Consider the following 25,374-nt stretch of genomic DNA (forward strand, 5'->3'; position numbering starts at 1 on the left):
AGGGGTACAACCCGGCCGAATGCGATGAGCATGGAGCACGATCAAGCGACGTTAACACTACCGTGGGTCAGGGCGCATTATACTTCATGGTGCACTTTGTAGAGTCCACATTTTGACGCGACCAGAGTGGTAATTGAGTGTCTGGGGAAAATAGGAAGATGGTTCCAATCTAAGTGAACTCGCCTCCAAACTGGGTTGCCGCAGTTCGGAGAGTCGGAGAAGCGAAAAAAACCAGACTAAACTGAATGCGGGGAACGCTGAGTCAGCTCCACGTGCCTGCTATTTATGGAAGATCGACGGGCGTCAAGAAGAAGGAAGGAGGAGGTTGGGGCTGAGCACAGCCACTCTCCAAGTCCAAGGAGGAAAGCATCTCCAACTTGGCCGACAGCGCCAATTCCGCATGTCGGGAACCGTTGGTGATCATGGAGGAGGAGGTCTCGATCCCTCAAGAGACTGGCGCCTTTGATCGGCTGCCTCCAAATATAATTGAGCAGTAAGTGGGCTTGTCCTTGGTCGGATTGCATTTCCCCCACCCCGAAATTCCCCCAAGGCCATGTGGCATTGAACGCGCCTAACACGGCCCCGCGTAGCATTCTTTATGCCGTCGATGCCAACGTCTTTGCATCTTTGACTCTACTGAACCGACAATGGAGACGGATATCAGAGTCGCCGTCGCTGTATGCTTACCATCTATCGCAATGTTCGTCTTTCACTTGGACAAGAGGGGCAACCCCCGCGCCGAGCGAGACCGACAGTCTGGCCGGCCTCAAACGCCAATTCCTAGAAGAAATTAGACGCAATGCCTTTGATGTCTTCCTGCGACCTCGTCGCACCCTGGTTCGATTAATATCCAGTTCTATGAGCTCGTCCACCCCGTTTCCCCAGGGCGAGGTGTTTCGCTTTTCCTTCTCGGCCTACGGTCAAATGGTGCTCTGCATTAGCTCGTCTCGAATTGTCGTGCTAGATGTGACCAAAGAACCGGTTGCTGTAAAATACGAACTGCAGACTCGCCGGCGGCCTCTAGGTGCAACAATCCAAGATGATGGTTCCCTACTTGCCGTTCTATCTTCCACGCATAAGGTCAATATTTATCGACTGCTGAACGATGAAGTCAAGCATTTTCAAACGATTACCTTGAATGATGCCCCCAGAGACTTGACGTTTTCGCCCTTGGGAAGCGTTCTGGCTTTGTCCTTTGAAGACTGCATTGAGGTGTATGCCGTAGGGGAAGAGGTTCTGTCGACAGAACGCCGAGCCGCGCGTTGTCCCCGTGTCGATGCACTCTCTTTCTCCCGAGATGGTACCATGTTACTCGGATCGCCCGTTGATAATGACCAAGGTGGCATCGTCACCATTACAGCCCCCTTTTACACGGACATAGGAATAGATGCATCGCCACAGGAGCTCCAAATGCGCATGTGGACAACACAGATTCTTTTCCCAGAGACTACTCCCGAGTTTACTCACGCTTGTCTAATAAACGGCCACGAGGAAGCGGACGACAGCTGGATACTTGGTTATGACAGCGCCCTGGCAGCTTTCCGAGCAATCAAAGTCAACAACGTCAATAGCGGAGGTGTATATTTTGCTAGCCCCTTCTTGGCCGATGAGTTGCGAGAAATGCTGCCCATTATGCAACCGTCTACGGATAATGCGGGAGAACTCGCTGCTCTAGGGTTTCAAGACTCTGAAATATGGATATATGGAGTGCCTGCGTGCCTTGACGTGACTCCACCGATCCCGGAGGGACAAGATGCCAATGACCCCCATTTCTGTGGGAATCATCATAGTGAGGGACAATTGGTGCCTCGCGATAACCGGGCTCAGCTGGAGAAGATCATCCAGCAACCCAAGAAGGCTCTTATTCGTGGCCGGCGGATCACTGATATGCATGGAGTCACGTCTGCTCGCTGGGTACGATGTACTGCTTCAAGCCAGCCACGACATCGGCTCGTTGCCGTGGCACCTGGTGGTGTACGGCCACAAGTGCTCGGTGAAGAAGATATCCCCGTGGACGGTGGGAGGATACTTATTTTGGATTTTGAGAGATCAACTACCAACGGCGAGGAGACCGAGTTGGATATCGAAGTAGGCGAGACCGCCCCTGCGATGCTCACGGAGCCAGACTCTTCACTGGACACTGAAGTAGAATTGGAAAGGCGACGAACTCGTTTGCACCGTGGAGATACCGATCCGACGACCTTGACGGGCCTCGTCCACCGGCCATCGCGGGCAATCGCTCGGGAAGCTCGTCGGACTGCAAGTCAACACGCGTTCTCACATCTTCATCGAAGCAGTTCTGCCCTTGCAACATCTCCAGACGGGCAAACTCGTGGTGACGTGGTTGATATCCCGTATGATAATACACAGCCTCGTTCGCAAGACACACTTCACCGGGCTGCTACAGCTGCGGCATCTACGCGGGGACGTTATGATCCGCGATATCGGAATACTTCCGGTCGTCGTCAAATTCCACACGAGAGCGATGCAGATAACTGGGTGCCACCGCCACCGCCTTACACTCGCGAAGCTGATCAACCTCTGCCAGAAGATCTTCAGATAACACTTCTTCCAAGCAGGTCTTCAAATGCTCAGAATCAAACAAACGGCACTGCTCAGCCTGTTCAGCCTGTTCAGCCTGTTCAGCGAGCACAGACCGCCCGTGTGGCCCGACAAACCCCGTCGGATCGTCCTCGTCCGCAATCTGCTTTCCTTCAACGTCTTGGCTCAATTACTAGCAATAGACGTACCAGTAGAGGTAGAAGGGATTCCTCTTCTGCTGCCGGAGAAACCCCTGGCCTGGAGCGAGCCTATCCAGAAATACCGCAAGTGCCGCACATACCAGATCAACATCTCGCCAACCACGCAACAACGACACAGAACTATCATGCCTGGCCCGCGCGCTCCGACATGAGAAGTGCATCCATACCCAATCTCCCAGTCGCTACCAACCACCTGCGCTCTCTCCAACCCCTCCCAACACTAAGCCTCCACCCAGCCGAACAACCAGCCCAGCAAGGGCAAGCCACCCTAGGAGCAACACTAGGAGCAACCCTCCTCGGTGAAGACTACCTTTCCTACTCCGTATCTTCTCCGAATCTGCTGCACATCCCCCAGCCGTCCGGCAACGCCTTAGATCTCACTGAAGAAGACGAAGAGGCACAGATCCCCGCCAGACAGAGATCGTTCCGCCGGCGGGTATCGACGGAGCCGAATAGCTTGCCGCCGCCTGCGAATGAGGAGTGGCGGAGGCGTATTGAGGATTGGAACGAACATACTATCCGGGAAAGGAGCCGGAAGCGTCGAAATAAGTGTATTGTCATGTAGTTTTGTTTTGCATGTGTCTGACTTTGAAGACCGTGATACCCTCGTTAGATACCTAGATATATGAATATCATTCGGCATACATTGAAGATCATGGAATAAAAGAGTAAGGCTGCTGCCACCCCCTGGGTTTCCCACGCGCACCCCTTGAGGCCTTAGATCCCTGCTAGGCATAATAATACATAGTATTCTATATAGTAGTCTTCTATATAGTGGAGTTTTATATTAAGTTCAAAATCGTATTTTTAGTCGTATCTTGAAAGATAATCACCTACTCAGGTCGAGAGATATCATTTTGGCCATCCGAAAAGATATCTCAAAAGACCTTCCAAAAAGATATCTCAAAAGACCATCCGAAAAGATATCTCAAAAGACCTTCCAAAAGATACTTATACCTACTGTACCCATGACGGGCTTAGCAATATTTAGCCCGTCGAGCAGAGATCTAAGGCCCCAGAGGATGCACACGGGAAATCTAGGGGGCGGCAGCAGTCTCGCCGTTTTCAAAAGGTTGCATTGCTATATTTTCCTCGGACAGGCTATAGTAAATAAACCCGTTTAAGTTCTGATTGAATATTTAAAAAAACATTATAGGCCATCTTGTATTATGGAAATTCATTAACATCAAGTACAGTAGCACAACTATACACAGCCAAGGTAAGTAAAGCAAGTAGCAGAGTAGATAGCAAACAGGCTAAAAATCAACAAAACAAGAAGCAAAGAGGAGCGATTAAGGGTATTCGGTCATAAAAAGCATCCATCATAGAGAGTGTCAAGCATAGCAACTTAACCACCACCGCCGCCACCACAACCGCCTCCTCCTCCTCCTCCGCATCCTCCTCCTCCTCCTCCTCCGCAGGCAGATCCACCTCCTCCACAGGCAGCTCCAGATCCACCAGCACAGCCAAATCCACCGGCACCACCGCAAGCACCAGCTGCCACGCCACCGCCGCATGTTCCAGAGCAGCAGTTGCCCACAGCACCGGCGTTGACATTCATACAGCTCGGGTTGCAAGCATAAGAGTCCGAACTGATACCCGGATCACACATGTATGGACCATAGTAAGGTACCACGATTGGGTAGCCCCAGACATAGGGGGCATAGTAGTACGGCTCGTAACCGCCGTCCTTGCTCCTCTGCGCATCAGACCGGACACGGCCGCGCTTCTCGGCACGTCGAACGGCTTTCTCATAGTTCTGATGCAGACGGATGCGCTGGAGCTGGCTGACACGGGGATCCAGGGATGCGAGGCTCGATGGTCGCACAGCGTTGTGTGCGGAGATATGTGGGTTCTTGTCCGGGTCAGACGATATATCTGCGCGGTCGTGGAGGGTATCTGCGTTATCACGAGCTCGCGAGGCAGAGCCCATGTTGAAGAGGCGATCGTATAGATCCGGTGCGCGGGTAGCCTCGCAGTACCAGCAGGTGCACTCGCTGTAGATAGCGCCGTCCGTGGCACGGCGGTACATTTTGCTTGTCCACTCGAAGGATTCGGAGAGTTTATTCTCGTCGACTTTGTCGTCGTGATCGAAGAAAATGCGGAGTCCCGAGGATTTTATGCGCGTGCTGTATTTGTAGTATCGTCTTGGTTGGAGCTGGTGCGTGTGCCAGGCGAGATCGACGTCCAACGTTGGAACGGCCATTTTCGATGGATTGTCGTACATAATCTGGAAGAAGACGTTGTACTTCTTGATTAGACGATCCGCAGTTTCCATGACTGTGGGCGAGTGCAACCAGTCAATGTTGTCCATCTTCTGGACAAAGGTTCCCTGACGGATCACCGCGCCGACGAGATCAAGCGCGAAGGGGCTGAAATTCTCCCAGTAGTGCGACATCATGCGGCGGAAGTGCACCTTCTCGCCGGGCCGGACGATAGAGCTATTCCGCAAGACACCTTGGTGCGCTTTGCTTACCACCTTTCGGTCGCGCAGCTTCATTTCAAGCTCCTTGCGAAGGCCATCGATGTCCCTGCACCGATCCAGTCGAGGGTCGGTGAAAGCGAGCAAGTCTCTCCCGATAACCTCCATCAGTAGCGATGGGAAAAGCATATATTGGTGGAGGAGCAGACCTTTCCCTCTAGAAAGGCCTTCGGGAACGCCGTTGAGATTGTAGATGGACCCTGGCATCGGCAGCTTATCATTAAGTAGTTCGATCAGGTCGCTGCGGAATTTTGCGACTCTAAGGCGGTCATGGTTGATGAGGCATCTGCAGTGCTTGCAGGTAGTTGCGAATGACCGATCGGCGAACCCGGTGCTATCCTTGAAGGCTTCCTTCGCCGACTCTCCGATGCCCCCTTCGGTCCAGAGGACAGTGTTGATTCGGGTGCAGCGGGGACATTCGAGATCCTTGCCGGGTGGATCATGGAAGTTGTCCCAGCTTAATTTGAGCCGCTCCTGGAATAGCAGTCTCGTTTTCTCGGGCACGGTGTACTCCAAGGTTCGGTCATTGATGCAATCATTCACGGCGGCAAAGGGGAAGCCCGTTCTCCAAGTGCTCATCTTGCCAGACCGGATGCAATCTTCGAGGAAGTCTCTCGGATTGAGCATATGGGAGTGCCATACCATCAAGATATCTAGGCACAAGTTGTTAGTTATGCTGAGGATGGGGAGACCCTTAATTAAACACTCACCAATTGGGGGCATGTTATCTACACTCCACAGAACCTTGGTGTCGCAATTCACGATCGTTTCATAAGTAGCCGAGCTCAAGTCTTGCATCCTTACAACCGATCGGGACATTGGGAGGCAAGCCGACCACCATTTCTGATATCGATCAACGGCGCGAGCCGTATACACAGCCCAGCGCTTCTCGCGTATACGAACACGAGCTTCGTTGACCGAGTCGGGGTACTTGTCGGCGGCAGAGTCAAATAGACCAAAGAGACCGTCACTGTTGGAGACAAAGTCCCGCAGGTCTCCCAGAACGGCAAGGAACTTCAGATGCGCGACGACCTGGTCGCGACTGACGGTCTGAGTTGTCTCACTGACTGGCACATCTTTGTCTGTGAGCTTGAGCTGAGGCAATTGGACCACGACATCTGGCTCGTCTGGCTGATTGTATGAAGGTGGGCGCTCCGGACTCTCCTTGGAGGCCTTTGCGGAGCCCTCGCCACCATTAGTGGCATCGTTGAGGGGCGCGCTCTTGGACTTTTCGTCCGCGATTGACCCCATGGTTGCGGTTCACGGAAGATCAAAAGAGACTATTTAGATGAAGATGTTGTAGTGTATTTATTCGCTGTGGATTATGATCAAGTTAGATGATCCTGGGGTAGTCCTGGGGCCCCGGAGGGAGCTTTATAGTTAAATGTCCGAGGGGCTGCTGACGTCGGACTCGGATCGGTGATATACAGAAATGGCCCCGACGCCCGGATGAGATCAAGGACCCTGGCTATGCGAGATCAGCAGATGATCGAACCAGTGGGCCTGAATTCGGAGAGAATAAGACAGCATGGCAGCAACGCCCTGACGGAGTTGGCCTGGGGCCAATAACTATCCACAATGCCACCTCAGGCAGTGCAGCAGCCAGCAGAAGAGTGACGCTAGAAGGCGACTAGAAATCCGCCTAGCTAAGCCTTGCGGAAGAACAAAGTCAAGCTTCGCGAGAACGAATGGTAATCGCATTGGCCATTTGCTACTGGCGGGGGGCAAGACTGCCCGGTTGCCCGAAGGGACCCCGCAGTAGACGACAAACCACGGGTCCAACCACGAGGAGGCTGGTCATCTGAAAGAGGAATCACGTAGCGGCCGTGGATTCCGGTTCGAATCAAGACCTATCAAACTAAATGAGGTCTTGACTGGAATGGACACGGTATCAAAACGCCGGGCGCAACGTGGCCCGCACGGTTGTATTTGTTTGGCTGTTTTGCCCGTTTGGCGCCAGCACTGCCTCGGTTTGAGCGGCTTAGCGATCCTCTGTATAGCCCCGATTGGGAGATCTCTACATAATTGGTCAGATAGTCAAGATGACCTCATAAGTTAGCATTGGCGTGATGGTTGTACGACTATCGGTTACTATAGTTGGCAACTGAATAATGCAGGATACTTCAATGATATGCGAAACTAATCTTTGCTTCTGGGTCAGGGGAGACCTCTATAGGAATATCGAAAAAAGCATGAATAGGAGTCTTTGTTGCAGACATGTTGTATCATTGTTCCTGATAAATATAGTCTTTGTTTGTGAATGTAAACAAGACATCGAGAATAAAGCCGTTATCGATTTCGATCGAATACGACTCTTTGTTGGATCGAGCTTTTGTACAAACAACTTCCTTGTGTTCTTTACTGTTTCAAGCTGTAAAATAGTTTCTGTTTTGTGATGGGTTTTACATACGAAAGCATCAATAGAACATGAAAGGCGAGTTCGAGGTGATGAGGCATATTGTCTCTCTCGGAGGAGACAATCCCTAGGGGAATAAATAGTCGTTGATTTCCTCCGTAGACACAGATAAATCACATAACTTGATCAATCAGGCTACCTCAAACTGAAACTCCCACTAACATTTACCAACTCTCGTCTCTCATCATTGCTTAATATGTCGTCGAAGGAGCTAGACTCTATTAAGACCGATCTCCAGAAGCATCATTCCTGGGAGAGAATCGGTGCGAGCACAAACCAGGAGAAGAATGCGGTTCTGACCATCATTTACGAGGTCTTCACCTTGGTTGTGCGCAATATTCACCTCCTTGGAATTACCCAAGACACGAGCGTCGACGGCGCAGTGCGCATCATATTGAAATCCAAGACTCAGCGCAACAGTTTGCGCGCTGCTTTTGTTGCAACCCGATTCCTCACTCGCTTGCCTGCAAACGTGAAGGGCACCAGGAAACTCGCTCTCAAACAGGAGATGTATCGGCTCCTAGAACGATACATGGATCTCATGAAAAATACCTACTAGCAATACGGCATTAGTCAACCTCATTCAACTTCGAATGGTGGTTTCGACTACCAAAGAGCCACGGTTGTTCCAAACGCTGATGTATTAGTAGTTCGAGCAGATCTCACCAAGCCGCCGATTCCAATTCGATTGAATGACCTTCTACCCTATCCAACGAAGAATCTGGATCGATCACCCGAAGGAGATTGGATCAACGGCGCATCCATCTCACCAGCGCAATTTGACCTTTTACAGAAAACCCTCATCGACCAGGGTTACTTTGATGATGGAGATACTCTCTGGTGGTGTCCCTTGCCATTGGATAAAATAAACGATGCAAAGCTTGAGAGCCCCCAGCGTGACGAGTCTCGCATTTCAGGTTTCAATATCGCTTCCACTGTCGACCGAACCATATTCAAGCACTTCCCTCATCTTAAGTGTACCTCTCCAGAATTCTTGAAGGGTGAATCACCGCTGACACGACCTTGTTTCACAATCATCATCCGACCAGATGGTGGCACTGATAAGAAAAGGCAACCCTTCGACAGTGAGTTAGATCTACTACACCCCGGGGCTCCTGTCTATTTTCCTGGCCATGGTTCCGAAACTTGACGAGAACAGGACCTACCTACCGATTTGTTAGACGTGGGAGTAAAGTCGTCTGGGAAACCCGGCAAGGAAGTATATCTACTGACGACACAAGCGGAAAGGCCAACAGGCGTCGCTTGTCTGGAAACTTGGCTCCTGGAGAGAGTGAAGTTACTGAACAATTAGGTCATCCTGGACCTCAACGAGCAGCCCGTACCAATATTCGTTATCGTCCATATGGGCTTCCCACTTCCCGCACTCGTGATTATACCCCATTTTTCCCACCAGGTCACAGATCGAAGAGACAAAAGCTTGCAATAGAAACCCCCTCGACGATTGCCCAGTCCGAGTCCGACATTAGCCTGCACGACACCAGTATGGGAGAGGCCTGGTACTTCGGTCGCTAATCGTACATTTTAACCACGGAATTGCAGGGAATACCATTAGCACTTTCTCACGGCTAGACTTTCTTTCTTTACTCGCAATGGCTTTGTTCAATTGAAGACACGCTCTGTTTTTGATTCTTAATTTCTATAACGTAGATCTTGACATGAATCAGGTAGTTCGGACCTATCATTTAGAAGGATTTTGTACGACACAGTTGACAATAATACTGTAGTCACAAACTTTTTTCTTTTTCTTAGTCCCACTTTTCAATCACGTCATCTCATACAAATCGGCATTTAAGCGAGGAAGAAGTCTCGAAGCTCGAGAGCGATTCGATCTCGCGCTAGTAAACAGCAACGGCCGCCCACCTTCCATTGTGGATCACCGGTGGTGTTCTGGCTTCTGGATGTGCAACTACGCATAGCGATTGTCGTTTGTAGCAGTGCCATGGCCAAACACAAAAGGTGGAATAATTACCAATAAAGGTATATGTAGAGACGGCTAGAGACACAATTTCCTAGCGAAATTAGCTTTCGTTAAAGCGGCACTAAGGAGAAATTCCCAAATGAAGTTTGGTCGGTCGGGGAGCTGGAGCACAAGTCCGGCCATATTGATGCCTGGTTCTGCCTGAACATTACATCAGAGTCTCGTCCAACCTGGGGCCAAGTCACGTGAGAACCCCCGCGCTGAGTCATTCTCACTGGTGCAACTGAAGTCTGCATCCCACGGCCTGTGCGGAGAACGAAAAGATTATCTCGGGCTGAAAAAAAGTCATTGCGCAATAGAATCGCTGCCGGAACTTCCTCTCCGCGCTGTCTGCATATCTTTAGACTAGCAATTCTCCCCGCAGCCCCTCGGGATCTTGGTCCCGCTTGCAGCAACGTCATCAGCCTGGCGTCTTTTGGGCGATCGAGCGGAATCGAAGGGTCGCAGACCCAGGCTCCGGATTCCATTGCGCAAATTGATAATGATTCAGCAGCCACCAGTCCCGTAATGGCGGGTGTCAATCATACTGCTGCCTCTATGGCTGCTGCCGATAACGTGCCTGGTCGCAAGCGCAATGTCACTCTTGCGGGGATGGATAGTTCACCGGGCAGTATCGACGACGCCGATGATAACGACCGTGATGACAAGAGGCGACAGCCTGTAAAGCGCGCCTGTAACGAATGTCGTCAACAAAAGGTACGTTCAGTTGCTATGTTCAATGCGACGCAGCCGGGTGGCGGCGTCTATTGAAACCAAGTCGCGCAAACGACGCATATTTGCTAACTTGGATGATTTCGTATAGCTTCGATGCGATGTCATTCAAGACCCTTGGACCGATTGTTCCAGATGTCGTCGACTAAAACTCGACTGCAAGATCGAGTCTAACTTCAAGCGGGTTGGAAAGCGCAGTCGCAACGCGGAAATGGAACGAGAGATCATCGAGCTCAGGAAGCAAATTGCTACCGCAAATTCTGGCCCAGGCACCTACCCACAACAACCACCACTAGCCGCAGGTCAAGTGACGCCTAAGCAAGAATCGAATCAAGTCAGCCCCGCCGGTGTTTACCAGACGCCCTCAGCCATGTCGGCGGATCAGTACATGGGCTCTCAAGAAGCGGTCGCGTCGCTGCTTGATTTGCGTTCGGGATTCGATGGCTCCAACTACATGCGGAACGGCAATCATCAATTCAAACGGATTGAAGATGTAATGGTTGTTCCGGAGAAAGCGACGGAACTTTTCAATCTGTAGGTTCTAGCATCAAGATTTCATGGGAAGTAGGGCGATTGAGACTAACAGCGGCAGGTTCTTTACGTATTACCATCCGTTTCTTCCTTTCCTCAACCGGGCACAGACCCCCGATGACTACTATACCGCCTCACCTCTACTTTTCTGGACAATCATCAGCGTTGGAGCTAGACGGTACCAAAGTGATTCGGGCCTGTTGACTTCCCTCGCTGGGCCTGTCACCCGTCTCGTGTGGAGTACATTGGCAGATATCCCCCAAAGCTACCATGTCGTGAAGGCGCTCTGCCTGCTCTGCTCATGGCCCTTCCCAACAAGCAGTACTTCTACGGACCCGACATTTATGCTTTGTGGAATGATGATTCAGGTCGCCATGCAGCTTGGTCTTCATCGCCCGTCGCACAGTCAAGACTTTAGCAAATTCCGCGTGGAGCTTATCGAGGAGGAATTGAGGGATAAGGTGCAAACCTGGGCTATTTGCAACATTGTTGCGCAACGGTATGATTTACCCATGGTCTATGCACGCTCCAGCGCCAAGCTAATCTTTGATTATTATCAGTGTATCAACTGGTTACGGCCAACCTCCTTCAACGCTTTACGATTGGACGTTGTCGAGTGACTCATTGGACCCTAACTTCAAGTTGCCTGCAGATATCAGGCCTAGATTGGAGGTTGAGAAGTTCTGCGACAAAATCACCAGAGCCTTGTACAGCAACCGGCGAGACCCCGTCGGTCTGACTACGGATCAGGAAAGACACACAATGATTTCTTTCCTTTCGCGTGACTTTGATGAGCTCGAGGAGCAAATGAAAGCGCAAAATGATTGTAATGTCATCTTCCTCTCCGCAGCTTTGGTCCCATACTAACCGTGAATTCAGCCATAACCAATCTGTATTTGCGTGCCTCGAACCTGCACTTACACCTATCCGCATTTTTCGATGAGCCTTCAGCGAAAGACTACCGCGAGCGTCTGCTCTCCCTATACGTTGCAACCACATCATTCCTCGAAGTTGTCATGAACCTTGAAACGGACGTCGGACCGGTTCTCAGCTATACCCCCTATTACATTTACCAGATGATGGTTGCAGCCGGCTGCACTCTTCTCAAGTTGAGTAAGAGCTTTTTCTCATCCCATATTGATATGGAATACACGAAAAATCTGTTCAATCGTACTATCTGGGCCATTCGCGGCGTGTCTGTTTCCAGCAATGATTTGCCTGAACGTCTAGCCGAGGTGCTCGCCCAGATGTGGAGGCTTGGAGGCGGAACACAGCGATCGACTGGAAATACTACCGATGTGGATGATTCGTTGAGATTGAAGGTTCGCTGCCGGATGAGCATGTCTCTGCTTTTCGACTCGGTATGGCGATGGCGAGAGGACACGCGGACTAAAGGCCGGAACATTGAAGGTAAGGCAAATCTTTTTTGTCGCAAAAAATGACATGTACTAAACTCTCTTTAGCATATCTCAAGAACCCAACGAACCCAGATTCCGCGGCGGATTCCTCGGCCGCATCTTCCGTTGGCCTACCACGAACCCAGTCATCCACGCCTGGAATTTCCGGTGGTGACCCAAGCCTTGCACCTGCACCAATGCTAACGCAGCCAAGCCTTGGAGTCCAAGCACCAGGTAGTAGCGTTGCTGGACTTCCGAGCGGGTTCATGGAGCCGAACTACGAGGTATTCGACCCGCTGAACTGGCTGCTCGATGGTTTGGTAGATTTGCCGTACTCATACTCCACGATGGGCGGCATCGAGCCGCAAAGCATTGCATAGACTTATATGCCCTGCAATTTCTGCCTGCCCTCTTTCTGTTGGCGTTTTCTATTGGTTCTCTGCGGGCGTATATTGTTGACGCTTCTGTTTGTATCATTATACCACACGGATTCAATCGTTGATACCTTTTTGGGAGTTTCTTTTTTTCAATCTCGTTGTCACTTATCTTGATCTACTTGGGCCCCGCCCATATCGTTTCTCCGCCTCTACGAGTTTCTTTGTACGACTGTTATCTCATGTGTGGTGGGTGCTCAAATTTGAGCCTTTTCTCTTTCTTTGTTGTGCTCGGGCTGCGGTGTGGTAGTTCCGTGCTCGAAAACGGGCCGTTTTTTTCTGTTTCTTTGTTCCGGTCCACTTAGTATAGGAGCCACATGCAACATGGGTCATCGATCTGATTCATGTATGCACTCAATATCAAATTTCCTAGATCATTTGCAGTCCGATTGGTTACCAGTTAAAAATTAGTGCTGTGCATCTACCTCCGCCTCATGGCAGGGCGTCAACATACCTTGCCTACGTACTTTTTTGTAGTATGAGCCCAACATCAACAACTTTCCCTCGACCGACTCGAACTAGATGGCCTGTCGAGGCGTACATATATGCATTTAAAAATCGCCAAAACTTGGAGTAATTTCTTTGATCTCCTTTCAACCCAAGGAGTCCCCGTATTGTCTTGTCCTGAATTTCCAGCAAAATGACCAACATGCACATCGATTGGCCGACTGGCCTCGATATCAAGCTGACAGCTATTTCAATTTTCCTGATTCTACCTGTCACTCTTGTTCTAGTGACTACGCTTGCGCTGTTTGCTAGGTCGAGATACCTTGCAAATGTTAGTTTTCTTGAGCCCTTTTATCCAATGACGAGGTTGTTAGATGGGTTTTGTATCGACTGGCGCATATGTCCATCTCGTTCGATGATGAAGTACTAACTCTATGTCACAGGGCCGCATTCCGATGCTATCTGGGAAAAGCCCGCTATCCATCCTATACCAGCACTATCGATTCGTAGTCAACGGCCCAGCTCTTATTAAAGACGGTTACGCTCGGTTCTCCAATGGTCTCTTCGAGATCCCACGCACCTTCCGCTTTGGCCAGGTAATCCTGTGTAAGCCAGAGCTAATCGAAGAGCTCAAGAATACCCGAAGTGCGGTAGCATCGCCCGAACCATGGATTGACCAGGTAGGAGCGATCCCCATTCGACTAGCTCCGCCTTCTAGGAACTAAACTCACTACAAAAATCAATAGCTACTGCAGATCTCTCATGTCATGCCGGGGTACTTTCCCAAGGAGAAAGGATGGCCAGCAATTGCAAAGACCACCCCAGGTCTTATTCGGAGCACGGCACATAAGCAGTTGGACCGGTATATCCCGCACATGAATGAAGCCATATCTTCGCAGCTGGGGGCACTTAAGTTTATGGATGGAGGTTTGTGTCCAAATACTTCTGTCTTGAGCTACAAGTCGAGCCTATGAGATCCTTGCTGATGGCAGTTCCCCTAGAATGCGCCGTGGGCTGTTTCGACTTTGCCTACTCCATCGTCGCACGCAGTGGCAGTTTTGCCATGGTGGGATCACGATTGTCTCAAAACGAGGAGTATATTCAGGCCGTTAAGGATCATATCCTGGGCATGATCGTGACCACCCGAGTCCAATTTCTAGTTCCCGATGGCTTAAAGAGGTTAGACGCTGGAATTCTTACTTTTATGTTAACATGCAACTCACGGTGCCTCGACGAAATAGGTATTTTGGTGGCTTCATCGGCCGACTGGCCACTCTCGGCACTCGATGGGATATGCATGCATCTCGTAAGACCTTGCTGAAGCACTTCGATGCACGGGCGGCCGAATATCAGAATGAAATGGCTAGTGGCGACCTTGCCGAGGATCGCAAGACCAACCCTGAGCAAAAGGAAAATCCGGTTGGTCTTGTTCTCGATTTTCGCTTAGTTGTCTTTTGTAATGCTTACATTGAGTCTTCGTCCAGGTCGAGATATTCCGCTGGCTATACGAAAACTCCATCGTGAATCAGAAATGGAGCTACTCCGAGGTCATTGGCGAGATGTTGCTCTTGCAGTTTGCATTCATATATACAACTGCCTATGTACGTTTAACCTACTCTACAAGTCACAGAAGACGTTGAAGCGTGGATTTAACGCGATACTTCGGTGTCAATCTATACAGGCACTCTACGGAGCTTTGTCCGAGCTCACACAGCGCCCAGAGTATATTGACCCTCTGCGCGAGGAAGCCGAGGCCATTCTAGCAAATCGAGAGCCCACAGTTGCAAGCTGTGATCAAATGATTCTGATGGACAGTTTCTTGAAGGAGTGCCAGCGACTGCATCCTCCTGCAGCCAGTATGTTCATCTGGCCAGTGCCTCGGGATTCATCTGCAATAACAGTTAACTAATTGACCTGCAGTATCTGCTCACCGAGTCTGCGTGACTGAATTGCAACTTTCAAATGGTTAGTGTCGTCACGAGTGGTTCGCCAATAAGCCTTTGAGCACAACCTGAAGAAGTCGGCGATATTGACCCTAAAACCAATCATCGCAGGTATCACTCTCAAGCCCGGAACCCACGTCGGCGTCCCAAGCGGCATCATCCAACATTCAAGCACCGTCTACACCGACCCGGAAACCTTCGACGGGTTTCGCTTCGCAAAGCGCGCCGCCACCGGAGCCAGCAACACCAAACTCGTCGATCTGAGCCCGGAATATCTCGTTTTCGGAATGGGCGTACATGCCTGGTAAGTCATTTTGCAATTCATCGGATTCTACATTTTCCCGTCTGCCCACTGCTCTTCCTATTCCTTTTCGTTTGGCCTTTTAATTCCAACTGCCGTCCCGAGCTTTTATCGGCTGACAATGCTCTGTTCTTGTTTGAATTGCAGTCCCGGCCGCTGGATGGCAAGTGCGCTTATGAAACTGGTTTTGGGGCATCTGCTGATCCATTTTGATGTCTTGCCTGGCTTGAAGCAGGGCGGAGGGCGAAGGGAGTCGTTGTATGGGTCGTTGTCGTTTGAGGAGTTTCATGTGCCCAACTTTGGATTGGAGATTCGCCTGCGCCGGAGGGAAGGGATGGAATCGAGTAACTGATTAAGATACTAGTCATGAAATTGCAATTTAGTCTCTTTCTTATTAACGTGCTTTGTAGAGAGAAGGTGCGCGAGGCCATTGATGTAGTGCACAGCTGCTGATAAGCGATAAGAGCCTTGGGGTAACCTCCACTTCCACATCGACGCGACATGATCATCACCTACCTTCTTATTGATCTCACACATCTACCACTCACAAGATGACATCAAAACGCCCACTGTTCATCCCACATAAGCGCCCCTTACTTCCACCAATAACACACACAACCTCCAACTCTAAACAAGTATACAAAGTGCTAAACCCCAGCACAATACCAGCAACGACACACATGAAACCACCTCTCGACGACAACCAAGACGAAGAAACATATGACTCCACCATGAACAAACCCGCCCGAATTGAATTCTCATTCGCCTCGTCTCCCCAGCCCTTCCTAGACCCGCCGACCTGGGAAGCGATGCTAAAGCGAGCCCAGGCTACTGCTGCGTCCGTGTCGGCGGGTGAGAATGAAAGTGAGCGTGCATCAAATAGTACCCGTCGAAGAGGCGAGAACTTGTCAGAGTCTTCGGGGTCGGCTGAAACGCCGGATCAGCAGCGGATTAGGAGGGAGAGGGAGGCTGAGTATGGGTCGATGGCTATTCGGGGGAGGTCGAGTGTTAGTGGGAGGGGGAAGCGGACCAGGGCGAGTGGGAGGGGATACTGGGGTGGTCGATATTGAATATTGATTCGATCATGGTGTCTCGGCGTTATGGATGTGTCCTAGTATACCAATATGCAACTACGAATTGAACGATCTACAATGCATTTATCTCACAGACGAAATCAAAACGAAAAGCCAACTATCAATTCAATCCGGGCTCAAAGGCAAAGTGTATATCCACCGCAACGCAGAGAGGCTTATCTTATGGTACATCTTGACATCATGGCCACCGAAAGATGGCCGCAGGTACATAGTGCTGATTGGGGCATAAGCATGAGCATAAGCATAAGTCATCGAGTCATCATCGTGCTTCGTATCGTTTCGTGAATCTCGTATCAAAGGGAAACCAAAAAAGATCATAAGAGAAAATCAACCCAGGAACATAAAGCAGAAAAAAAAAACCAGGTGAAAATCAAAAACTGAGAAATCTCATCTCAAGACGAGGGGGAAATGGCAATTGCAACTCCCACATGCATCGTAATCTTCATCAGCTGAAACACATCCACTAAACAGGCCTGGGGCGGGGTCATGAGAGCGTGAAAGAAAAACAAAAACAAAAGTCGAATCTCACCGCACGACCCCATTGGTCGCGCTAGACACCACATACACGGGGCCGCCGATACTCTGCTTCAGCGTTTCCCGACGTGCAGCTCGTTTCCGCTCGTCACGACGCTGACGGACTCTTCGAATCCGAGCGCGCACGTTACGAAGCGACAATGATCGCCAGCGCATGCCCCAACGAGACAAGGCGCGGTAACGATTCTGATATAGCGGCGATCCAGTACGCAAAATACCACCGTTGTCGACGAGACTGCCACGGCTGGCGTGGTACCGTGTGGAGGAAGAGAGTCCACTGAAGAAGCTCCTCATTTCGGGGCTGCGGCGATTCAGGGCAGGAGGACCCTCGAAGATGAGCCGTTGTTGTGGGAGGCCCAGTGAGTTGCTGACGAAGCCTGGCTCTGCGGTAGTTTGAATGGCGGATTTCTCTTTCTTGGGGGATCCGGGGACGTCGTCCCAGAATCCTCGTGGGCGCCAGAAGGGGTGCAGACGACTGTCCATTTCTATTCCTGCTTTGCGGTTCTTGGCCGATCGCATGGAGAGAGATCGAGTGATGGTATTGAATGAATCCGACCGAGGGCGTGTACTCAATGTGCGTCGAACAGAACTCCACCGACGAACAAGGCCTCCGGGGCCGTCTTTGGTATCATCCGCCGTCATGTCATGTGTCGGGAGCGGTGGGAGAGGTTTGGAGACCGGGGGTTCGGGTGGTGGACGAGGGTTCTTCAATGGGGATTCCACGAATATCTCTCTTGTTGGAATAGGGTTGTCTGGGGTCTGAGGGTTGGGCTCACGAGAGGGCAACCCTCGGTCCAACATTGCAAACCCGCGTTGGTCTTGCGGCACCCGTTGATCAACTAACAGCAGTGACCGATTGTTGTGCGCGAAAAGGCTAACCGCGGTGGCTTCTCGGATTTCAATGGGACCCGGCGAAGATGATGGAATCGACCATTGTGTGTACGGTAACGACGGCGGTCGTAGGGTGGCCATATCGTCCGTTGAGCTAACCATGATTCCTGGTAGATTGGGAGGCTCCAACAAACTCTTGCCATAGCCATTGGGGCCCAGAATATTATGGCGGGGCGGCGAAACGGGCTGCTGATCACGGCGCTTTTGCATCTCTAAATCCATGGCCAAAGTATGACTCCGCAGGCTTTCCGAAGTGAGCGACGTGGCGCGAGAGTTGTTACGACTTGTCGGCGCCGAGAGCGAAGAGCTCCGCGGGGGGATGACGGGTCGACCAACGATACGTCCTCTCGAGTCCATGTCTCGGGACTTTGCAGATACGGAATCAGACATGGTCCGCGGCCGCTGTCGCGGGACATTCACCGAGCCATCTGATGATACCGGTGGAGGTCGTTGACTGGATCGCTGGGAGCCAGGTTTAGACGAAACGTGGCTGTTGGGTCCAGACTTGAGCGAAGAGCGTCTCTCGGGGATGACCACTACGGGAATGATATCAGCTGGGATAGGAGGTGCACTGGTGGTCGTCTTGGTGGAGAATGAGACGTCGGATGAAATGCTCCGGCGATCCTGCTCCGAGATGCGGGCGGCCTTGTGAACAAGACGATGTTGCGAATCGGGATTTGAGACTGTGGATGCACGCTCTGATCTAGTGATAGGAGAACTTGCAGAACGGAGAGAGCTTCTCTTCTCGGTGTGTCGCAACGATCGGTGGGCTCTTTTCGGAGAATCGATGATCATCGCCTCGACTGTGGACGTGGAAGAAACTCCCGATAAACGGCGCGACTCCGTTTCTTCAACATGGGAGGGTTCATCATAAGAGGGCCAACCAATATCTTCGCGGAATCGTTCCATCGACGGACTCTCAGCCACTTGATGCGTTTTCTGAACCCTGTCGCGCAGATTCTTTTCCCTCATTAAAGACTCATCGAGATGCAGCACGTCCAGCGTGTCTGTATCGGCCTTTGTGGGTTTGTGGTTTGATACACTCCGGGACTTTGAAGGCTTGCGTTTATCGACCACCAGTGGTGTTGGAGACGTATCGGCCTTGTTGGACGTCCACTCTCCGTCGAACGACTCAAACCCAGTTTCATATTCCGTCTCGCTAAGCGGCTGCGAAGCAGAGGGTGGCGTCACTTTGGTATACGTCAGTTTTGCACTGACACCATTCCGCGCATTCTGTCTGTTGGTCGAAGGCACTCCTTTCTTGGCCTTCTGCGACGCAGACTGGGATCTGGATCGAACAGGCGTTTCCATATCTCCATCGGACGAGATGCTCTCGCAGGCAGTCTGGAAGGATTCGGCGCGCGACGATGACGACAAGTGCACGCTATGATTGAGGTTCGGTCGCTTGATAGAAGTTGTACGCGGCGGTGTCACGTCGGGGGTAGGAGGCTTGGAGGGCCGGCGCGGCGTGAGGATGCCTGTGGACTGGTTCTCAGAATGCGATGAGTTGATCTTCCGTGGCGTCTGTTCCTCTCCCATGCTCTCTTCCTGGTTTGCGCCGGGCGGAGTCAACGGAGGAACCGGCGCCGCAGTGACTGTGCCATTTGACTCTGGGGAGGCCGGTTGGGCCAGGTCGATCTGAGGAACCACGATGCCCCTCCGCGGGAGCGCCTTGTGGGACCTGAGAAGCGGTCGCTCTGGGACGTCCACCGATGCGCCCATCACTCCCACGGGCATCTTGCTGGGCCCGGAAACACACCAAATCAAGCCCCCTGCGATCGTTGGGCGAATACGACTGTTGGGGGACCGAGTGAGTCAAGGTGGATAGAGAATTATAATAGCATGGCAGGATTATTTAGAGAATTAGGGGCGAGGGTTGCGAGGGTCGCATCGCGGCAGACGCCGACCGAGACTCGGGGGTGTGATCTGGCTGGATAGATAAGAATGAGAGAGCAGACGAGTCGAGACGGATGGGACTTTTTCGATGCAAGGGAGTCGATCACCCGGTTCGAGGGGGGCAGTTTCGAGTCAACGAGGGCCCAGAGTTGCAGTCGGTCCACTGGGAGTGAGGTTGAGGCGGCACGTCTGTATGGACCGTAGGTGGTGACGCACAGTAAGGGTGATTCGTCTTGGGGTTGGATAATTTGGTAGGATTGGGTGGACTGGAGTTTTGGTGGCTGGGAGGGGGGAAAAAGACTCGGCAGGCAACTGGACTCGGCGTTCCGGACGGAGAACGGAGAGTTGTCACGTTAGGATTTTATGCACCGTACCTGTGAGCGCCCGGGGATAGGTCCACGATCGGAGAGATCGAGGGTGAAGTTATATAGGCGGTATAAAGAGGTGGAAGTGAGAGCAGAAGAAGAGCAGTCGAGGATTCTCGAAGGCAGGAAAGAATGAATAGAATCACTAAGAATAGGATCAATGGCACACGTAACCCTATTGAAAGGATCGGGGGCCAGCGTTTCAACTCTTCTCGAATGAGGTGTACAGAGGTCCGTATTGGTGTCCCGTCTGGATAAAAGGAAGAAGCAAATGACCGTTGGCCAAATGCGCCTCTTGACCCCTGCAGCTCGCTTTGGATTTCCCAGTTTTGTACTCTGTATACTTCCACAGAACACTACCAGTTGCTACGAGTGGATATGGACAGCCATTCGAACAAATATCATGGCAGCGAGATACCGAATTATCAATCTATTGGGCTACAACTATGAGACTGAACACTGTTTGTCTAGAAAGAAGCAGTATGCAAGCAAGCCATCAGTACTAAGAAGATCGAGTGCTACTGTACATGCTGGTATACTACATCCAAGTACTACTCCAGGTACTCCGTATGTCCTCTGGGCCATGTGGGGATCGAGGATTGAAAGGGCACGCGTTCCTGGATCCTCGAACTCTTTTTTCTCTTAATTCCTGGGTGTGGCCCCCAAGTATGCCCAGATCAGTGCGATGCGTGGGATATGTGGGCGCAGCGTGTTTCAGAGCTCCTGGGATCTTTTATGTCCGACACTCCTTGCATCAAACATGTTTGATGCTTTGGTCCTTATCTACAGAGTATGTAATGGCAAATAATGCAGGCCTACAATGTATCCAATGCGGAAGCCACACGGCTCGCACATTCCAGTCCTGCACGGTCTCGGAGCTGCTTGGCCCAGGGACGAGCTGCGTGAATGAGCAGGACGTAGGCCTAGGCCTCGAACTATTGCTGGTGAGGTAATAGGTAAATAGATTAAATATATTAAATTGCGACTACAAGAACCCACCTTTAAGAATGACAAGGATTGAGCAAGCACAATAATATCAGAGATGATACTGGTATCCGGGCTAAGGGTTGGGGTGGCGAAGATGACGATATAACCTCCACCAGTTTGGTTGGCCAAGGTCGGCAGCTTGATATCATATCCCCCAGGAACATGGGAAGACTGGTTTTCTGAAAACAGGTCTGTGTGACCCAAGGAAACGGGGGCAATGACCAGGCCCTAATCTTGAGATTATAAGCTGGAGGAGGAGTAGTAGTTTGATATCAAATAGTGAAATCGAGAAGAGGCTATGATAGGCGAGGCTAGAAGGGCTGAGAAGCCGATGGGCAAGTGGTTTTGGCGGGGCAAGAGCCGTCATGTTGGTCATCGTTGGCGATCAAGGATACGCGCCGGCGCGCGCCGGCCAAGGAAACAGGAAGTTATGGAGACGAAGAAGACGTCGTTGAGATATCATCTTGCACCTTCGACAGGTTAGAGCGGGGATCCTAGCACAACTATAATGGCAGAGACTATAGGACTATTCTCAGACAATCAATTCATCATATCATCCAGGGGTCCATTATCAAACAAATCCATTAATATCACCGTCAGTGGCGGCGATGACGACAGTTGGCCAGTATTCGAACGGAAGGGCTTCTAGAGTAAACTGGCTTAGTAGTCTATAGCTGAGGGACCGTAGAGTCTTCCATATAGACCTAGCCAAAGGATGGATTCCAAGTTCAGGATAGATAATAGTTCAAGATCATTACGCAAGTGACCAAGGGAAACCCTAAATATTAATAATTCAAGAGGTGTGGTCATAAGAATCAAATAATAAGTTAACTAAGCTTACTTGAGATAGGAGTCATCATAGTAATCCGAGCTGCCCAGGTGGGAAATGGCCATCCCGCAACCAAACCCAACCAAAAAAACCGATGACATCGCCCGAAGATCGCACGTCGTCATAGGCGTTTTTTCCTCTTCCACTTCCCCCGTTTCCCCCATTTTCCCCCCCCAATTCTCATCCCCCTGCTACTACTTCGACCAGCAAATCTTGGGAACTCTGACCTCATCCGTGTTTCCTTTTTCCTTTTCCACATCTTCTTCCCCCCTTTTTTCCCTGGACCTCCGTCCTTTCCCTTCCCTCAGAGCCTCCTTTCTCTTACACCTCCTAACCTTATCTGTGGCGGGGCACAACTTGGTTTCCTCTCTCCGCTGACTGCCTACCCAACCCCACGTCCGACGCCCTGCCCATTTTTTCTCACCTTCCCTCTGCCATTCACCCGTCCACGACTCATAGATTCCTTCCTCATTCACCTTGATCCTTCCCACCATGAGCACGATACAAAATATCAAGAATTTCATCCGGCATGGGAAACAAGCTCGCCTCGTAACGCCCCATTCCGAACCCACCACCGACGTGTCCACCGTCCACGCCGAACAGCAACCACAACCACAAGGCCAATTCTCTCCAGCTCTTGGAGCCTTTGATAAGGGCGATGCGCGAGGTAATGGTCAAGCTACCCAGCAAAAAACCGACGCTCAGGTGAAGCGCGATCGGTCCGTGGAAATCGAACGCCTCGTTCAGGAAGAGAGATCAAGCCGCTCAAAGATGCCTCAATATCCCGGCCTCGAGCGCTGGATTCTGGTGGAGAAGATGGGCGATGGTGCATTCAGCAATGTCTACCGTGCAAAGGATTCAACCGGAGAATTGGGCGAGGTGGCTATCAAGGTCGTGCGCAAATTCGAAATGAACAGCAATCAGGTAGGGACGACCAAAGTGTCTTGCTTTCCTATTTCCTTGGCTATGCTCGTATCTTTTCTTTCCTGTTTCTTTCTTGTTTAGTGTTTCTGGTGTGTGTGTCTGGTTGCATGGCTCGAGTGATGCTTTCCACGTCCAGGGAGAAAACATTGCCAATATCTTTCTTTCTTGTAGTCCGATCACCTTCATTCCAGCGTCAAAAAGGTCCCGCGGACTGCGGAGGTGCGCATTCTATCTCCCATACCATGCCTCATTTCCACCGATAGTGGCGACTCCTCGGCCATTGTTTTTCTTTACCCCAGTTTTTCTGTGTTCTTGCGTGCCACTGCCGTTTCGATTGTCGCATGAGTTGAGACTTGTCGCTAATACATTCCTGGTTTTTATAGCGAGCGAATATCCTCAAGGAAGTCCAAATTATGCGCAACCTCGATCACCCCAATATCGTCAAGTTGGTTGACTTTTCCGAATCGCGGCAATATTACTACATCATTCTCGAGCTCTGCCCTGGCGGAGAGTTGTTCCACCAAATCGTGCGATTGACATACTTTAGCGAAGATTTGAGCCGCCACGTGATTCTTCAAGTCGCCAAGGCCATTGAATACTTGCATGAAACATCCGGCGTTGTTCATCGGTGCGTTGTGACTACGGTCCACTCTGAATCGACTACATAATACTAATTTGAAATACAGTGATATTAAGCCAGAGAATCTGCTCTTTTACCCTACTCCCTTCGTTCCAAGCAAACATCCGAAGCCTAAGCAACCGGGCGATGAAGACAAGGAGGATGAAGGAGAGTTCGTCCCGGGTGTCGGTGCTGGTGGTATCGGTACGATCAAGATTGCCGATTTCGGTCTGTCCAAGGTGATCTGGGATAGTCAAACAATGACTCCCTGCGGAACGGTCGGTTACACAGCACCAGAGATTGTGAAGGACGAGCGGTACTCGAAGAGTGTAGATATGTGGGCCATGGGCTGCGTACTCTACACTCTGCTGTGTGGTTTCCCTCCATTCTACGACGAGAGCATCCAAGTGCTTACGGAGAAGGTGGCTCGCGGTCAATACACTTTCCTCTCGCCCTGGTGGGACGACATTTCCAAATCTGCACAAGATTTGATCTCGCATCTCTTGACTGTCGACCCAGAGAAGCGCTACACCATCAAGGAATTCCTCGCACACCCATGGATCCGTCAAACTGACGAGGAAACCACCGCGGCCGCTGACGCACCGCCCCTGGCCACACCCTTGGGCCAGGTTCGCCAAGATGGCCCTCTCCAACTCGACCCTGCCGGTGCTGATCAAGCCCCGTACCAACCCGCCAGTTCCCGAATCCTGGATGCGCCATCTGTAGCCTCGGAGCGCCGGATGGACTTCCGCTCGCCGGGAGCCTTCAACTTGCGCGAAGTTTTTGATGTCGGTTACGCAGTTCACAGGCAGGAAGAGGAAGGCAAGCGCCGGCGGAACCGTCAGCAGGCTGCCCGAAGTGGCCACCCGCTAGCCGGCTTCCAATCCGCGTTGGGAGCTCTTAACGAAGACTATGACGACGAGCCCGAATACCGCCCCCACGTTGAAGAGAATACCGAGCAGCCTCCCCTTAAGGTTGCCAAGTCCAATACCCATGCTGGTGACGTTGCTGGGATGGAAGCAAAACTGCGCTCCACGAATCTCGGCGCCCAAAGCAGCGCAGCTCAAGCCCGACAGGCCCATCGCCAACCCAGGCAGCAGGGCTATGGACAGCATGATGCTAAAGTTGCCGCGGCGGCCAGAAGCGCCATCGGTCGTAGGCCGCATGAACCTTTCGAGCTCAGTCTGAGTGGTGCGACTCTCCTAGAGAAGCGTGGGCGTCGCAACAACGAACAGCCGGTTGCTTAAATCAGAACTTACACACGGACAAAAGGCTCGATTTTACTTGGTTTTTTTCTTCTTCTTTGGTGATCTATTTTCCAAACTATGTGCATTGACGAATGATATGGTGCATGATACACACCTCAAATTTTCTCCATCTCTACCGGTCTTTATTTTACACAACTCCGCCTCGGCTCATCATGATCAATACCTTTTACCATTATTCTCTATCATCTACCTTCATCTCCATCGTTCTTCTATCTGTCTACACACGTCATTGGAACCCCCTAGTGAAGAAGAGCATACATATCTCAAGATTTTTTGACTGCGAGCGGAAGAGGATGGGTACGACCGGTCTAATGCCGCCCCTTGCTCTTTATCTTCCGCTTCTTCCTCATTTGTGTTTACTGCGTCGCTCACGGAGCTGCTGGCTTGACTTGGGATGGAGTTCGTCCTTGTTTTCATAGGGATCTCACGCTTGGCTTCGGTTTCTTTTTTTCGTCTTATGTCTCTATGTATGGGTTTCTTTCCATTTTGATCATTCTCATCTCTTTTTGTGATGTCATCGAAGATCTCCCGAATTGCATTTCTG

The 25,374-nt window shown here is 51.1% G+C and overlaps 8 protein-coding genes across 8 annotated transcripts; 6 read left to right on the plus strand and 2 right to left on the minus strand.

The window, feature by feature from the left end:
* Positions 1-422: 422 nt before the first annotated feature.
* On the plus strand, positions 423-3,327 carry N7496_001038 (F-box domain protein; the record flags this gene model as incomplete). The annotated part of the gene is made up of 2 exons (XM_056693969.1): positions 423-493; positions 591-3,327. 2 exons carry the CDS (start codon positions 423-425, stop codon positions 3,325-3,327), a joined length of 2,808 nt encoding a protein of 935 aa, XP_056560698.1.
* A 783-nt stretch (positions 3,328-4,110) lies between these two features.
* N7496_001039 (uncharacterized protein) lies at positions 4,111-6,495 on the minus strand (the record flags this gene model as incomplete). The annotated part of the gene is made up of 1 exon (XM_056693970.1): positions 4,111-6,495. The coding sequence occupies one exon, from the start codon at positions 6,493-6,495 to the stop codon at positions 4,111-4,113; it is 2,385 nt and encodes a 794-aa protein (XP_056560699.1).
* Positions 6,496-7,856: 1,361 nt separating this feature from the next.
* N7496_001040 (uncharacterized protein) lies at positions 7,857-8,219 on the plus strand (the record flags this gene model as incomplete). The annotated part of the gene is made up of 1 exon (XM_056693971.1): positions 7,857-8,219. One exon carries the CDS (start codon positions 7,857-7,859, stop codon positions 8,217-8,219), a length of 363 nt encoding a protein of 120 aa, XP_056560700.1.
* Positions 8,220-10,166: 1,947 nt separating this feature from the next.
* On the plus strand, positions 10,167-12,678 carry N7496_001041 (putative C6 transcription factor (Leu3); the record flags this gene model as incomplete). The annotated part of the gene is made up of 6 exons (XM_056693972.1): positions 10,167-10,355; positions 10,462-10,904; positions 10,963-11,400; positions 11,462-11,727; positions 11,781-12,311; positions 12,365-12,678. The coding sequence occupies 6 exons, from the start codon at positions 10,167-10,169 to the stop codon at positions 12,676-12,678; spliced, it is 2,181 nt and encodes a 726-aa protein (XP_056560701.1).
* A 935-nt stretch (positions 12,679-13,613) lies between these two features.
* On the plus strand, positions 13,614-15,775 carry N7496_001042 (cytochrome P450; the record flags this gene model as incomplete). Its single annotated transcript, XM_056693973.1, has 9 exons — positions 13,614-13,859; positions 13,926-14,106; positions 14,181-14,358; positions 14,421-14,598; positions 14,664-14,780; positions 14,861-15,035; positions 15,100-15,144; positions 15,234-15,426; positions 15,571-15,775. The coding sequence occupies 9 exons, from the start codon at positions 13,614-13,616 to the stop codon at positions 15,773-15,775; spliced, it is 1,518 nt and encodes a 505-aa protein (XP_056560702.1).
* A 199-nt stretch (positions 15,776-15,974) lies between these two features.
* On the plus strand, positions 15,975-16,493 carry N7496_001043 (uncharacterized protein; the record flags this gene model as incomplete). The annotated part of the gene is made up of 1 exon (XM_056693974.1): positions 15,975-16,493. The coding sequence occupies one exon, from the start codon at positions 15,975-15,977 to the stop codon at positions 16,491-16,493; it is 519 nt and encodes a 172-aa protein (XP_056560703.1).
* Positions 16,494-17,042: 549 nt separating this feature from the next.
* N7496_001044 (uncharacterized protein) lies at positions 17,043-19,679 on the minus strand (the record flags this gene model as incomplete). The annotated part of the gene is made up of 1 exon (XM_056693975.1): positions 17,043-19,679. The coding sequence occupies one exon, from the start codon at positions 19,677-19,679 to the stop codon at positions 17,043-17,045; it is 2,637 nt and encodes an 878-aa protein (XP_056560704.1).
* A 2,832-nt stretch (positions 19,680-22,511) lies between these two features.
* N7496_001045 (serine/threonine-protein kinase) lies at positions 22,512-24,809 on the plus strand (the record flags this gene model as incomplete). Its single annotated transcript, XM_056693976.1, has 4 exons — positions 22,512-22,943; positions 23,115-23,162; positions 23,327-23,571; positions 23,630-24,809. 4 exons carry the CDS (start codon positions 22,512-22,514, stop codon positions 24,807-24,809), a joined length of 1,905 nt encoding a protein of 634 aa, XP_056560705.1.
* Between the last annotated feature and the right edge of the window lie 565 nt (positions 24,810-25,374).

The sequence above is a fragment of the Penicillium cataractarum genome (assembly GCF_028827025.1).
Source record: "Penicillium cataractarum strain IBT 29864 chromosome Unknown utg000001l, whole genome shotgun sequence".
Classification (NCBI taxonomy): domain Eukaryota; kingdom Fungi; phylum Ascomycota; class Eurotiomycetes; order Eurotiales; family Aspergillaceae; genus Penicillium; species Penicillium cataractarum.